General features: G+C 54.9%; 1 protein-coding gene across 1 annotated transcript in view; it reads left to right on the top strand.

Moving 5' to 3' along the window:
* GRIK3 (glutamate ionotropic receptor kainate type subunit 3) overlaps positions 1-13,075 on the top strand; it is a 238,219-nt gene extending 225,144 nt beyond the window's left edge. The window contains exons 14-16 of the mRNA XM_079937389.1: positions 2,480-2,702; positions 3,214-3,464; positions 6,262-13,075. Coding sequence (XP_079793515.1) covers positions 2,480-2,702; positions 3,214-3,464; positions 6,262-6,456 — 669 coding nt within the window. The 3' untranslated portion in view covers positions 6,457-13,075. The remainder of the gene's footprint in view (positions 1-2,479; positions 2,703-3,213; positions 3,465-6,261) is intronic.
* Positions 13,076-16,222: the final 3,147 nt, after the last annotated feature.

Here is a 16,222-nt window from a genome sequence, read left to right as displayed (position 1 = left end):
CTGTGGTCATCTCCAGGCTCCACTTCTAAGCTCACTCACGTGGTGGTTGGCAGCATTCAGTTCCCCCTGGGCTGTTGGGCAGAGGGTTTCCATCTCCACTGACTGTCGTCTGGAGGCTGCCCTCTGTTCCTTGCTATGTGGGCCTCTCCATGGGGCAGCTCACAGCATGGCAGCCAGCTTCCATCAGAGCAGCAAGCCAGAGGAGCCAGAGAGAGCAGAAGCAAGACAGAAGTCACAGTCTCTTGTAACCTAATCTCAGGCATGACATCCCATCACTCCTGGGGGCGGGGGTTAAAAGCAAGTCACTGAGCCCAGCCCACACTCAAGGGTAAGGGATCACACCAGGGCATGAATCCCAGGGATGGGGATAATTGGAGCCAGTTCAAAGCTTCCAACTGTAGAGAATCAGGGCGGGAAAAGTAGCAGAGTGAGAATGGACCCAAGGGAGAAACTGGAGAAGGCAGTCTGGATATCAGAAATTATCTAGAAAATAAGAAATGTCTGGAGAGTTGGAAGAGCTGGACATCAGGAATGTTCTTAAGGGCAAGAGTAGCTAAGTGGGGACGGGGGGAGAATCTGGGAGCCATGGGAGGATGGAATAGCCGGGGAGCAGGAATAGCTGATAGTGGGACAGGCTGAGGACGGCAGGAGCGGGCGGCAGCCAGCTTGCTGCTCCGATGGAACCCACTGAGGGCTCTGGGCATCTGAGCCCTTCCAGGCCTTCAGCTTCGGGGCAGATAAATTTGCAGGAGGGGAGTGGCTGCTCGTCTATGAAGGCGCCCTCAGGCCCTGTGCCCAAAGGGGGCATCCCTGGCACTCAAGAGATTCGGGGCTCAGGTGGAATCTCGAGTGGGGTGCTGCCTGCTGCTCCGGGGCTCCCTCCTCCCCGAGGCGTGCTTGGGTCTCCAGGAGCCAGTCTTGGAGGGGACAGCCCTTAGCGCTAGGAAACACCTGGAGAGGAGAAGGTCCGCTTTCCTCCCAGCCCCCTCCCCCCGCCACTCCTGGCAGTCACAGCTTCTCCCCCCGCCCGCAGCCCCGCGCCAGCCTGTTTGAGCACACCCATGCCATCACGCACACTGGAGCTGGGCCGGGTGCCAGTCAGACAGGCTGACATCACAAACAGGCACAGCCAGACTTGGAAACAGCCAGGGACAATGAGGCCTGCAGAGCCACCTGTTCCCCTGGGATCAGCAGAGGCAAGGCTGATCCCTGCTGGGAGCAGGCAGCCGGCAGGCACTAAGTTCCCAAGAAATCTCATGAGTGCACGCACCCAGGTCTGTCCAGTCTCCCCAGGCAGCAAGCAACATGGAACCTTGGCCCCCTCTCCTGGCCCCAGGCCCTCTCTGGGTCTCCCCAGCCAGGCGGGGCACGCGCAGCAGCCCACCCACCAGGCCTGATCTTAGGGATGCTGGTTCCGTATTCATGGAGCAGCGTCCTGCCCAGGATGCTCTGGAACGAGAGGCTGAGGGGGTCTGTGGACCACCTGCTCTGACTGCCCCCACTCTTCTCCCCTCTCTGCAATTCTCACCCTGCTTCTCTTTTTTTTTTTTTTTTTTGCGGTACGCGGGCCTCTCACTGTCGTGGCCTCTCCCGTTGCGGAGCACAGGCTCCGGACGCGCAGGCTCAGCGGCCATGGCTCACGGGCCCAGCCGCTCCGCGTCATGTGGCATCTTCCCAGACCGGGGCACGAACCCGCATCCCCTGCATCGGCAGGCGGACTCTCAACCGCTGCGCCACCAGGGAAGCCCCCTGTTTCTCTTTTACTGTTTTGAAGGAGAACAGACAGGAGCACTTGCCTCAGACAAATCTTCCCCTGGAGCATGGTACATAGAGCAACCTGCTTGAAGTGGGAGTGGGAGGCCCAGAATCCACCGAGCTTTGCCCTCATCAGCCCCTGCCCCTCCCCGCACCTTCACAGTGGCTTCTGCGAGGCAGTGCAGCTCTATGGTTAGGAGCATGGGCTGTGGAGCCAGATGGCCTGGGTTAGAAGCTGGTTTTGCCACTTTGTGTCTGAGTAAATTAGGCAAATTGAGGCACAGGTAAACTCAATTTTCTCATCTGTAAAATGGGGCTAATGACAGTACCTGCCCCCTATGATTGCTGGGAAGAATCCGTGAGTTAATACAGGCAAAGCACTTAGAACGGGACCTGCACATGTTTAATTGTTCAATAAATCTTAGAGAGAGAAAATTAATTTTTAAAAGAACAGCCTGAAACATACTCGTGCCGTGGCCAAGAGCCAAGTGCTTTCGGGTAGGTTGGCTCGACTCAGGTTTATGACTCAGCAGCTGTGCGTTTGGGGACCTATCCGCCCAGGCCCTCAGTTTCCACATCTGCGCAGTGGGTCGCACTCCTCGCTCTGAGGACTGTGAACAAAGTTCAGTGACCCGGGCCCCGCTAAGGGGTGAGCTGTGCTTGATCCCTGTGTGCTCAGTACCTGTGTGTGCATCACCACCCCTCATCCCTCCCCACGGCCCAGAAATCCAAGATCTCCACTTTCGAGAAGATGTGGGCCTTCATGAGCAGTAAGCCCTCGGCGCTGGTGAAGAACAACGAGGAGGGCGTGCAGCGGGCGCTGACAGCCGACTACGCGCTGCTCATGGAGTCCACCACCATCGAGTACATCACCCAGAGGAACTGCAACCTCACCCAGATCGGGGGCCTCATCGACTCCAAGGGCTACGGCATTGGCACGCCCATGGGTGAGCGTGGGGCTGCAGGCGGGAGGGTGGCGGGTGACAAAGGGTGAGCGAAACCGCCGCATCCACTCGTGCGCACACACGGCCCCCTGCTCCCTCTCCCAGGTCACCCCACTGAGCCTTAAAACCCCACTGGGCTGTTTCCTCAGCCCAGAAACAGAAAGGTAGAGACACAAGCCTTGTGAGGTCAGGCCTGGCCTGAGCAGAGGAGACCTGGGCAGGCACAAAGGTGGGGGGTCAATTCAGAGGTCACGCCTCCTCTCCCTGACCTCACCCCTGCTGATGCCGCCCAGATGCTCTGCAGGCCTATGGAGACTCTGCACCCCAAATCAGGACCCTTCCACCCAGACACCATAGGTGGATTTCAAGAGGGGCCTCCTGGCACTAGGGTCCCCCTTTGGGTGAGCGTACTGAGAGGCCCAGCGGTGGTGTCTGGCACCCACCAGGGTACTGACAGGGGCGCACAGGTGGACTGAAGGCTGCTGACAGCCAGGTTCCTCTCTCCCCCGCTCAGGCTCCCCATACCGGGACAAGATCACCATCGCCATCCTGCAGCTGCAGGAGGAGGACAAGCTGCACGTCCTGAAGGAGAAGTGGTGGCGGGGCAGCGGGTGTCCCGAGGAGGAAAACAAAGAGGCCAGCGCCCTGGGCATCCAGAAGATCGGGGGCATCTTCATCGTCCTGGCCGCCGGGCTGGTCCTGTCTGTGCTGGTGGCTGTGGGCGAGTTTGTATATAAGCTCCGCAAGACAGCAGAGCGAGAGCAGGTAAGCCCCCAGGAGCTGGGGCCTGCGCGGGGAAGGGAAGGAGACGGAACGGGGTCTGCGCTGGTTTCTAACTCCTATGTGCCAGGTGCAAGGTGGTGTCTGATCCCATCCCCACCGTAGCCCACTCTGAATCCAGTCCACCAGGAAGCCCTGCCAGCCCCACCTCTGCACTGACTCCGAGCATGTTTTCCCCTCAGTGTAGCTCCACACCAGGCCACACCCATCCTGTCCAGCTGGATCATGCACCAGCCTCCAGTCTGGCCTTCCTGCCTCCACTTTTCCTCTCGATCAGCTGCTCTCCATACAGCAGCCAGCGCCCTGTTTAAAACTTAATTCAAACCGTGTCATTCCCTTGCATAAACCCCTCCAGGGTAATTGTCGAAGCTTCGTGATGCTTACATAGGGGGTTCATTATACTCTTCTCTCCACTTCTGCATATATTTGGAAATTTCCATAATCAAAAGTTTAACCAAAATAAATAAATAAATAAAGAGATAGGAGGGCCGGCCCAAGCTTTCTAGGTTCAACCTGTCTGATTAATTCATCAACTGTGGTTAGGTAGTGGTTCTGGGTCCCAGTAGCAAATTGGAATCACAGGGAGAAAGTGTTTTAAGTGCTAATACCCTGGCCTCACTCCCGGAGACTGTGTTTTAATTGGCCTGTGGTAGAGCCTGGAATAGGCTTCTTAAAGTGTACGGCATGATTCAAATGTGCACCTTGAGTTGAGGGCTACTGGGCTGCGGGGAAGCTCCTCTCACAGCAAAGTTCAAAGAGATTCAGGGCAACTGTGGAAGGAGTTTGCAGTTAAGTCATATGCATAAGATGCACTTACACATCCATCCAAAATTAAATGGAGTCCTTTATAATCAGGACGCTTGAGTTAGCAAAGAGGAGGGGCAAAGATAATTCTCGGTGTTCAAGTTCACACGGGTATAAGAAAAGGGACATGTTCCCATATTGCTGGGGGGAGTCCAAGAGGGTAAGTTTCTGGAAGGTAACTTTGTAGTATGGCCAGAGTCTTTAAAAGTGGCCATGCTTTTGACCAATTTCTTTTTTTTTTTTTTGCGGTACGCGGGCCTCTCACTGCTGTGGCCTCTCCCGTTGCGGAGCACAGGCTCCGGACGCGCAGGCTCAGCAGCCATGGCTCACGGGCCCAGCCGCTCCACGGCATGTGGGATCCTCCCGGACCAGGGCACGAACCCGTGTCCCCTGCCTCGGCAGGCGGACTCTCAACCACTGCACCACCAGGGAAGCCCCAGTTTCTACTTTTAGAAATGCACCCAATGGAAGTGGCCAAGGACATGTGCAATTTTATTGACAAGGTTGTTTGTTGAAGTGTTAACTATAATGTGAAAAAAACCTAAATGTCCAATAATAGGGAATGGTTTAAAAAATTATGATACATCTAAAAATAACAATCAAATTCTTTGGGTTCCATTAGAATTACATTACAATTGGAATGAGCTCCAAATTCCACCGAAAAGCCTATGAGATCTGGTCCTTGCCCACGTCTCCAACCTCCTCCTTCCCACCCTCCCCCCTCACTTACTCTGCTCCATACACATTGGCCACATTTTTAGTCCTTAACCAAGCACACTTCTGCCTCAGGGCCTTTGCACATGCTGTTCCATCTACCTGAAATGCTCTTCCCCCAGAGCTCCATATTCTTAGAGTCTTTTGGTCATTCAGCTGAAGCTCAAGTGGTCTTCCCCACCTATCCCCCCTCCCCACCCCACTCTATCCCATTTCACTGCTTTATTCTCTTAATAATAGTTATCCCTCTCTGAAATTATTTGTTCACAAGTTTATTATCTATTTCTGTCCCATCATTAGACCATGGGCTCCTAGACCATGGGCTAGGACCTTATCTGTCTTTTTCACTGCTGTGTGCCTATCACCTGGAACAGTGCTTGGCACAGAGTGGGTCTCAGTAAATAGTCTCAGAAGCAAGAAAGGGAGGCGAGGAGGGACGATGTCTGCATTTAGTAGGGAAGCAAGGGGACACTTGGCAAGGTCACACAGCTGGTAAGACGCAGGGACAGAATTCAAAGCCAGGTCCCCCTTCCCCTTCACCACACAGCCTACCTACAAACTGTCTCAGTGCTGATGCCCGGACCTCCCAGCCCCACTGCCTTCTCGACAAGCTGCAGGACAACCTCTGGCAGCTGGTCTCATAGGAGCCACTGTCATCAGATACCTGTGGGCAGTGCTGCACTTGAGCTGTCCCTCTTGGATATCCACAGGGACCCAGGCCAGAAGAGGCCGCTGCCACCCACAGCCCTACAGGGACCTGCCTCCCAGTTGAGAAATATGTACTGAACTTCCCTGAGTGGGAGCGCGGTGACCCTCCCCTCAGTTGGAAGCCCTTCCAGCAAGGTTACCCATATATTCATCAAATGTTTCTTAAGCACTGACTCTGAGCCAGGCCTAAAGCTGGGGGCCGGGCTCATAGGGATGAAACTGGCTGGTTCCTGCCTTCAGAAGCTAGTGGAGAAAAGTCAGGCGGGTACATTCCTCCAACGTGAATGTGCATGCCAGTCAGAGCCACAGTTGGCTCATCCGTAACATGGGGCTAAGATGATACCACCTTAGACTCCAGACAAGGACGTGACGTTCTGTAGGCTGCTACTCAAGATAATCACCTTACAAGGGGCAGGAGGCAGGTGGGGTAAATGTGTGAGGGAGACCCGGTAGCTTCAGCACAGGCTCTGGGAGGAAGGGGGGGACTTGGCTGGAGTTGCAGGGTCGGGCCTCACCCATGTGCCCCTTGCCCTCCCACCCCGTACCCCCACCCCAGCGTTCCTTCTGCAGTACCATGGCCGACGAGATCCGCTTCTCCCTTACCTGCCAGCGTCGGGTCAAGCACAAGCCGCAGCCTCCCATGATGGTCAAGACCGACGCCGTCATCAACATGCACACGTTCAACGATCGCCGGCTTCCAGGCAAGGACAGCATGACCTGCAGCACATCACTGGCCCCCGTGTTCCCCTAGGCACAGGTGGGGCGGGGACCACAGGCCTGCAGGCAGGGCGGAGGAGAGCAAAGGACACTGGAAGGAACATCCCCAGTCCCCATAGTGGGCTTGGGGACCAGAGCTGCTGCCTGCCTGTTGGGCCAGGAGTCCTCTGCCCTTACCTACTAGGAAACCAGCAGGCCCCCAGGCCAGCTGCTCGGGCTTCACCCTCCTCTTGTTTCTTCTATGGGTTTCTAAAGCTGCCAGCCAAGACAGCCAAGGCCAAAGGAAGCACATGCCTCTCTCAGGCCAAACTCATCTGCCCCTCGACTCTCTTCTCCAGTCAGAAGTTTCTACCATGGCCCTGCAGGGGCCAAAGAAAATGGGAAACAGCTCTTGTATTGCCACTCCTTCCCCGTGAGCCCAGGCCTCCTGCAACTTGACTGTGAGACCAGAGACACAAACCTTGGGTCCCTTGAGGATCTTATAGTTTGGCTGCCAATGGGAGCTGAAGTTGGGGATTGGCCACCCCGCATGCCTGGGCAGAAGGAAGACTTCATCCCCCAGGGGCTGCTTATGTGGTCCTGATCTCCTGGACTTGACACCACCCATGGAAGCCCCTGTTTGGGCAAAGTTGAAGGCAGAGAGCCCCATAGAGGAAAAGAGGAGTCTGGAGGCTGGGGGAGAGGAGGATATGCAGAGACCGCCATTTTGAATTCTTCTGGACAATGTCCCAATGGGTCCTACTCCTCTAGGAGGTCTCTAGGAATGGAGGAGTGGTCAGAGCAAATTCTTCCCCACATTCCGGCCAGAGGAAAGAAGACCCCCTGAATCTCTTGCAAAGGATGCCTAGAGACTGAGACAGTATTTGCAGCCCAGAGAAACAGTGGATTCCATGGAAATCCCTCAGGCCCTCGAGCCTGCAGATTGTACTTCGCTGGTTACCAAGCTGTTTTCTAAACCCTGGTGGCATTAGGGAGCTTGAGCTCTTTGCCATCTACCCTTCAGCAGCTCCCCATTCCTGGCCAGTTGACCTTGACCTTCTCCTGTCATCATGGAAGGAGGAAAGTAGCCTAGATTGAAGTGAACGTCATCACCCCTCCTCCAAAGAGGACCATGTCCAATGGCACAGGCTAACTCTGGGGTAGATGGGGAAAGCCAGAAGGGCCCTTACGAACACCTGGCCTCCTGGACTTGCCAAACCTAAAGATGCTCCCCAGGAAAAGCAAGTGTTCAGGAGCAAAATAGCCTCCCTGATAGGGGACCCCATGGTGGGGAGGGAGAAGCTGCTTCCTGGAGAATTAACCAAAGGCCCCACACAGAGACACAAGGCCCTTATGGCCCCTGGTCTCTTGTCTGGGGTAGTTGGGACCTTGTGGGGTTTGGGGGTTCAGCAGAGATGAGGTACAGTGAGGGGTTGACCAGGTGATCTGTGGGTTCCAGCTAGCTGTGACAGATACCCTACAGGTCTGTGACTCTAAGATTCTGGGAGATGAATGAGACATGGAGGGAATAGGAACAAAGTGTCCTTAAAGAGAACACGATGGGGCCAGCAGGGCTGCCCGTGGCCAAGGGCAGAGGGCAGGTTTTGAGCAACGGAAAGGGGCCTGGAGACTCTGGACAGGGACCCAGGAGATACCAGCCACACCCCTCCACCACTCTCCTGTTTCTGCTTGGGGACCCTGGTTAGGGAAGAGCTACATTTAGGTCTCAAGAACCTTCTCAGCTGGGGTGAAGGGTAATCTCTGACTCCCCTCAGGACTCCCAAAGCAGGAGAGCACAGTGGACTCCTGTGATAAATACCGTCCCTCCTCCAAACTGAGCTGCAGGGCCAAACCGACTGGTTCCCAGAATCACAGTGGCTCCAATAGGCTCTGTGCACTGGAGGTGGGAGAAGAGGGCTGGACATACCATGTAGCCAACACACGTCATGATAGGAAAAGCCATGCTGTTGTGAGCTCCTGGGTGTAGGAGTGTGTGTGTGTCTGTGTGTGTGTGCGCGCATATATGTGTATCTTTGTATGTCTCATCTTTGTGGGTTGGGCATGAAGGGCAAACTAGGCAGGTGACAGAGTCCAGGCATGCAATAATAGGAGAATCCTTTGGGTTCTGACGTGTGTGTGTGCATGTGTGTGAACTGGGGGTGAGGGAGACAAATATCTGGACAAGCCGCAGGACCCCATACATGTAAAAACAGGAGAAGCCATGTCATAATGGGGTTCTGGTGAGTATACATATGTATGCATGCGTGAACGACTGTGTACGCTTGTGTGTGTGTGCGTTTGTGCACCAAATGGCAGAGGGTGGAGAACAGAATAACACCTGCAAACATTGCCAAATATGTTTAAACGGAGAAGCCATGTCATCAAGGGGTCCATGTTTGAGCGTGCGTGCGCATGTGTGTGTGCAGTGGAGGGCGGAACCAGACAGACACGTAGCACAGGGCAATGCATGTTGTATGTGAGAAGTCACATGGGACTGGCGTTCGTGTGTGAGTGCGCTCACATACGTGTGTTCGAATGCACGCATATGTTCCAGCTCACAGCAGGAGCAGAGACGGACAATCAGGAAGGCAGGGAACCAGAGTGTGCAAACACTTCTGTCGTGGAGAGATCATTGTCACAAAGATTTGCCGAGATGACATAGGCATGGGCACGGGGAGACCGGCCAAGTGGAGGCGAAACGCTGCAGGGACTCACGGCCAGTGACTCCTTTGCTCTTGGTAGAGTGGCCCGTTTGAAGGGAAAATGACATTTTTTTGGCAATTACCAGATAACCAGATTCTGATGAAGGCATCTGCCGATTTTTTCTCACCAACCACAAACATGAACCGCTCTCTTTATCCGGTCTAATTTCATAGCACATGCCCACATCCATGTTCGTATCACACACACGTGTGTGTGCTTTTGTGTGTGACATGCCATGAATGTGTCATTTCTTCTGAGGCTATGCACATAGATAGACTGTGATGGGAAGGGCGACAAGGAGGTGGAGTGGGTAGGAAGAGCTCCATCGAAGGAGGAGAGAATGCTGGAAATCAGAGGCACAGTTCAATTTGGGAAATCCCCTGAAAGGGACTGAAATGATTTCTCGAGTCCTACACAGGGATGGGAGGACACGCGGCCTGATCTCGCCTCCCATTCAAGCCTTATGTCCGTGTGTGTGGATAATGTCCAAGCTCTGCCTGATGACCTGTTTGTCTCTGAGACCAGCCCAGCGTTCAGAGTGCAGCAGAGCCTGTTTCTGCCCACATGTGAGCTCTCTCTCTCCCGGGGTACTGAAGGTGCCACTGCATCTTGGGGATGGGGGCCAGGGAGCTATTCCCAGCAAGGCGGGTCATGTGGAATTAAAGTTCAGGCCCACCTGCCCGCGGACGAGGATCTGAGCCGCAGCAGGTGCACGTGGGCAGGGGGAGCACGCCCACACGGAGGCACTGAGGTCAGTGGCTGGGAGTGAGGGAGGCATCAACACTGGTTTGGATGGAGCAAAGATGAGACCGGCCCGAGCAGGTGCTGGCCCGTCCCTGTCTGGCCCCGCATGCCGGCCCTGAAGAAAAGACTCCCCTACCTTCTACCCCCATCCCCTACCCCAAAAAGCCAGTGCCTCCCCTCAACCTGATCAAACTGGCCATATTGAGGGGCAGCAGTGAAGACACACACTACCCGCTGAGATCATAGGGTTTGGGGCCATGAGGGCTCCTTATCTCTCTCCCCTTGACCTGTATTGGTCTCTCTTCTATGGACAGTTAAGAAAACCCTGAGAGTTTTGTCACCATTCAGGTGTCTTCGAGTGTCTCTCAAGAAGCGTAAGGCCCCTTTGGCTGAGGAGCTGACGCTGAATCTCTGAAGCGTGGGAGCCACCGCCCCACAGCCAGGACTCCGCCCCTGCTAGCTGAGCACACGGGCTCCCCGCAAGGCCCCGGGCCCCGGCGGAGGGCAGGTCCGGGCCAGGATGGAGGAGGGTGGCAGTGGTGGATGGAGGAGGGTGGCAGTGGTGAGTGAAGGCTCCAGATGGTTGGAAGTCACTCCCTTCCTTAAACTCCAGGAAGTCAGAAGTCAGACGCAGGCACGCGCCCACCTGGAACAGTGGGAAGCTCCCTCCCCCATCTTCTTGCTGGCCTGCTGCGTGTGGGTGGGCTGGACGCTGCTCACTCAGTGTGAAGCCCACCCCTCCCCGAGCCCTTCCCAGCTCTCTGTGCAAACATCTGGAAGTAAGACCCATTCTGGCCCACGTCCGTGGTCCTGTGTGGATAGCCAGCTGGGAAGGGCCTTGCAGTCTGGACAAACATCTATATGGACTTTTAACATCTGAGATGGGCCCGGCCCCGTGGACAGATGCAGGAAGTGAGCCCAGCTCTGTAGACGGGCCTCTGGAATAGACACATCTGGAACAGTCCCAGCCTGGGTGGACACATCTGGAGCGGGCCCAGCTGCTTGCCACAGTAGAAGGGCCCTGCCCTCTGTCCCTGGGCCAGTTTGAGCCGAGCCTTCATTCCAGTCCTGGCTTTGCTCTGGAGTTAGAAGTTCAGCGCTGAGGCCATACGTGAAAGTCACAAAACTGTTTTTGATAGAAGGTTAATGTTCTATACATTATATATATGAATGTAAAAAGATATATATATATATGCTGTCTGTATATATATATGCACAGTGTATATATGACCTGTAGCCCATGTGTATACACACCCTTCCCCGCACGTCTGCACACAGAGTGTACATAACCCAGCCAGTATGGGTGGGGACCAGGTGAGAGATGGGGGCTGCAGCTGCGGCGTGTGGGATGGACGCCACCTGGGGCAGGGGCTGCGGAGAGCCCCGTGGGGGAAGGGAAGGGCCTGCGTACATCAGAGCTGCAGACCCCGAGGGAGAGGGGCCGGCAGATGGCCCATGCACAGCCAGTGCCTCCTGGGGATGGGCAGGAGTGGCCCAGGGGCCTTGGCTGCATTTGAGAGGGTCTGAGGCAGAACAGCTGGACCTGGGTCTGGGGAGCAACGTCACACCAGTGCTTGGGTCCTGAGTCGATATGACAGCTCTGGTCCCAGGGCAGTTGCCAGGGAGCTGAAGGGCTGGGAAAGAGGGGTCCACTGCCTAGACCAGCTCTCAGTACCTGCCTGCCCAGCCGCCAGGGAGGCGTCAGGCTCTGCCTGAAATACCCTAGAAGGCTGGAGTATTCTAGGTGGCAAAGGCCTCTGCCTCACGTTCTCAACCACACGCAAAGGCACAGCTCACAGCTAAGGAAAACCCTTTTTAAAGAGAATGGCCCCCTGGGCATTGCCAGCGTGCCAGTCTGATGTCCCTGTGCCCTTAGGTATGGACCTTATCCCCCTCCCCTGTCTTCTAGAACAGACCTCAGATCACCCCACAGTGTGTCTCTTTTTTACAGATCAAAACTGAGGCCTCCAGCAGCTATAGACCCAGCAATTCCAGCCAAGAGTTTGTCCCACCTCAGACAACCTCCCCAGCCCCATTTGACCCCAAGGTCAGCTGTCAGGGAGTGACCGGGGAGCCAGAGATGTGAGCAGAACAGTGACATGGGGTGACAGAGGCGAAGCCAGGAAGGCACTCCTCTCCGAGCACAGCCCAATGCCATCTGTCTGCCTTCTCCCCTGCTGCACCTCCCCCTGCAGGGCAGTTGGCAGGGTGCTTGTGCCCCCTCCGCCCCTGCAGTACCCGCAGGCCTCCACCCCTGCCCCGCTCAGATCCATCTATTCTCATTCCAATCCTTTAGCTAGTGGTCCTGTGGCATCACAGGTCAGAGCATCTCTGGAGCACGCAGGAGAGAAATGGTCTGGAGTGGGCTTGCGTGTGGTCAGCGGCCTGCTCTCTGCTTCGGCCCCATGCACCAGACTGGTCTGCACTTAACTCTGGGTCTGCCTCTGAGGCCCTGGCCAGAGCACATCTGAACCCGGCGCCCTGAGGAAGGGTCTGTCCTGGCTCCAGGACAGGAATCAGAGGCTCCAGGGGCCCCCGTGCCACTGTGCTCCAAGCCCCCAGCCCACCTCTGCCTGGGCCAGCTTCCTGGCTGGGCCTCCCACGATGGGGACTTGGGTTCCCAGCCCCTCAGCTGAGCCCCCAGGCAGCCCCGTGTGAGACCACTGTCCCACCACCCAGACCAGAGTGCCTGGACGCCCCTCCCAATACCACTCAACATGGTTCCCACACACTGGTCTCTGGGCCATTCAGGGGATGCCCTTTGTGGACATGCAGAATTTCTATGAATATAGTTTTTTGTAAACATTTTGTAACAATTTGGGTTTCATAGTAACTGTGTTACTTGCCAATCATTCTAGGCTGATGTAAATAAATTTCCAAACAAATCCGATTATTTTCCTTTTTAAGACACTGTGATATATCAAAGTGCACAGTTTGCTGTATGAAGTAATATGGTTTTAAATTTTAAATAAAGAAATGTTTCTAGAAAACAGGAATCCCTTGAGATGTGTTTTCTGCTTCTCTTCTCTCTTTAGAACCAGAGAGTGCTGCCAGTTGAGTTGTGCCGTTCACCGGGGCTGACTGTGTCCTGGGCAAGGGACCCTGGTGACGAGCAGGTGGATGGCTCCAGCCCAGGCTCCTGGTTCCCATTGCAGATACTGACATGGGACATCCATATTGACACCATCTGACCTCTGTCTTCCCTTCGCTTGGACACATTCCTCTCCAACTCATCTCCATCCACATAGCTACCTTGGAAGCTGCCAGGTCCTGGTGTGACCCTGTCCCTTTGGCAACAGTTGGGGAGGCTGGGTGAGCCTCTTATCCAAACTTGGCCAATCAGAGCTCTTGCCTGAGCTTTTTCAAACTGGAAATGAGAAAGCGCTCGGTCAGTTACTCTCAGGAGATGGAAACCGTACACATAGTAAAGGGTTCAGGGCAGGACGTTTTAAGCAGGAAGGGATTGGATATGGATATTTACAAAACCAATGAAAGATGAGGGAGCAAGATGGGCCTCCAGTGGCTCCCAGAACAGTACAGAAGTGACCCACCAGGGGAGCGGCCCCCTCTGAGACTGGTACTAGAACTGGGAGGCAAAACACACCAGAGCTACAATCCAGGGTTCAGAAAGCCTGGATCAAGAAGTTGAGGCCACCACCATCCCCATCACAATTGCTTCTCATCACCCAGGAAACGGTAGTGATGCCGCTGGAAAAACCTCGTGTCTGAAACAGCCCGTAAGGGGGCGGGAAGAGGGGCTCTGCCTCACTTCTGCCTTCCAAATCTCATGCAAACAGATTTCATAGGCAGAGACTAATTTGCATCCAGAAACTTCCATGCTTCCCTATGTACGACATCATCATAATCATAGTCCAATCAGCGGTGGTGGGGGGGCGGGGTCACATAATACCATCATGGTACTCAGGGTCTTTGCTTTAAGAGAGTTGAGAAGACTGGAAAATTCCAAAAAACAGCTCTATGGATTGGGCAGGCCTCCTAAAATACACACCCTCCTATTCCATCATCTGAGGACTTAAATAACTTGTGTCTGAGTCCCAGCTCTACCACCTACTACGTGTATAACCTTGAACAAGCAGCTTCACATCCCTGAGCCTCAGTTTCCTCGTCTTTAAAATGCATGATCATGAAAACCACCCGCCCGTGGAGTGGTTGTAAGGGTTAAATGAGAAAAAGCAAGTTAAGTACTTAGTATAGGGCTGGGCGTATCATAAGCCAACAAGTGACAGCAATTTTTATTAAGAAAAAGGAGGAGGAGAAGGAGAATTAGCACCTATGTGCTGAGCCCTCCCTGGGGGTAGAGTGGTGAGCAGTGAGGCAAGACTCCTCCCTCGGGGGACACAGAGCCTGGCCCAGAAGCCTGTCTGTGACACTCCAGCCTCTGGACCAGGGTCAGCCAGGCCTCTTGGGATAGCGGGGCTGCTCTGTCTCTGGATCGGGCAGCCTCTCTGGGAAGCCCCCGACTCTACCTCTCGGCCCATCTCCACTTGGCTGGCACTGAGCTCTCTCTCTCCACAGCTCTGTCTGTAGGAGATAAGGAAGTGATGCTGGGCCTTGCCTCTCTCCCACCCCCAAGAGCAGGGTGTGCTGCCTCTCTGCCCACAGAGGGGGCGCTCCTTGCTCCTGCCCCAAGGAAGGAAATGGAGCCCACTTCAGCAGGCACTCAGTACCCGCCAAGCATCACTGCCAGCACTTTATACGCGCTTCCCACGGACTGAACAACGACCCTCTGAAGGAGACACTGTTATATCCCATTTTACAATTAGGGAAGCAGAGGATCAGAGAAGTGAATGGACTTGCCCAAAGTCACACAGCTAGTCAGCGTGGCTTTCCACATGCAGAGCTGGAATACAAAAAGGGGCTATTTGACCCTCTCCACTCTCCATTCTGCTCCTCCCAGGACATTCCCCCTCAAGATGTGAAGCTCCTCCCTTCTCTGCTGCCTCTTGAAGGAGGGATGGCAAAGAAGGGAGGGGAAGGCAATTAGGAGGCCAGGCCTTGGCCGGGGGAGGGGGATGGGGGAGCGCAGCCAGGTGGCTGGTGTGGCTCGGTCCCCAGCTGCTGTTAGCAGGGCTATTTCTGCCTCTGCCTCTCCTTGATCAATGCCCTTCGTGCTCCTTCCATCTCCAGGCACCAGGACACTGGCTCCTAGTTCCAATGCACTGAGCCCCCAGGAGAAAAACCTTCAAGAAGGTTCCTCAGTCAGGGATCATTGCGGCAAGAACAGAGAACTTCTCCAACCAGAGCAAAGAGACTTCATTATATGGGGTCTGCTGGAAGCACAGCCAAGCTCCTCTCTCTCTTTCTCCCTCCCTTTCTCTCTCTCTCTCTCTCTCTCTCTCTCTCTCTCTCTCTCTCTCTCTTTCTCCCCGCCCCCACCAACCCTTTTCCTTGTTCACGGCAGTAACTAGCCACCCCAGATCTGGTTTCAAGTCCCCCCTGCTCCAGGGCCCAACAGCAATGACCTAGTATGAAAATGTCCCAATTCCAAATCACCTGCCACGCCTTCAGCAGAGGGCGCTGGATGGGGACATTCTCAGCAAAGGGGTGTATCTGAGAACTGGCTCGAGACCCGCACTTCTCACACTTAAGCATACACATGCCCCGGGGATCTTGTTAAACCTAAGGCTCTGGCTCAGTGGGTCTGGGACAAGCCTGAGAGTTTGCACTGCTGACAAGCTCCCTGGTGAGGCCTGGGCTGCTGGTCCTTCGCCCGCCCGCACAGAGAGTAGCCAAGCCCTAGAGGGGAGCAGTGTGCAGCATGGCCTCAGGACACCCTCCTGCTCCAAGCTGTGAAGACCCAGGCCCACCCACCCCATTCTAAAGCAGCACAGAGCTGGACCCGCCCCCTTTTAACCCTTCACTCGCCTCATCGGAAATGCTTATTAATTCAGTCCTACCACTGCACCGCCCTCTTCCTCCCTCTCATCAAGCCCTAGAATATCTAGGCTGGAGGGGACACCAGATCACTCAGGGCCCCTCTCTAGGCCTGATGACAAGCCCCACCAAGCAGTACAATCAGGGACGTGGGAGCTGAACTTGCTAGGCTCTGTCCGTTGCTGTGTCTTCTTCAAGCTTCAGTTTCCTCGCCTGCAGAAGAGAGGCTAAGACCCATCTCAGAGGGCTGTTGTAGGGATTCAATGACACTGTAGCTGCCTTGCACTGGTACAGCTCAACCGATGGCAGCTTTTATCGTGGAGGGAAAGTAACGAATAACTGGACCCCTCCCCAATATTCCAAGAGTTAGAGTGGCAAAGGCACAGAGAAATCAAAGATGGGCAAATAGGTTTTAAGTTCAAAGATCTGGGTTCTGGTGTAAGACCCAAAGCATCTGGAAGGACATAGGATCCCATTCT

Source organism: Stenella coeruleoalba (genome assembly GCF_951394435.1).
Source record: "Stenella coeruleoalba genome assembly, chromosome: 1".
NCBI classification, from domain to species: domain Eukaryota; kingdom Metazoa; phylum Chordata; class Mammalia; order Artiodactyla; family Delphinidae; genus Stenella; species Stenella coeruleoalba.
Note: the sequence above shows the minus strand (reverse complement) of the source record. Positions and strands in the feature narration are given on the sequence as shown.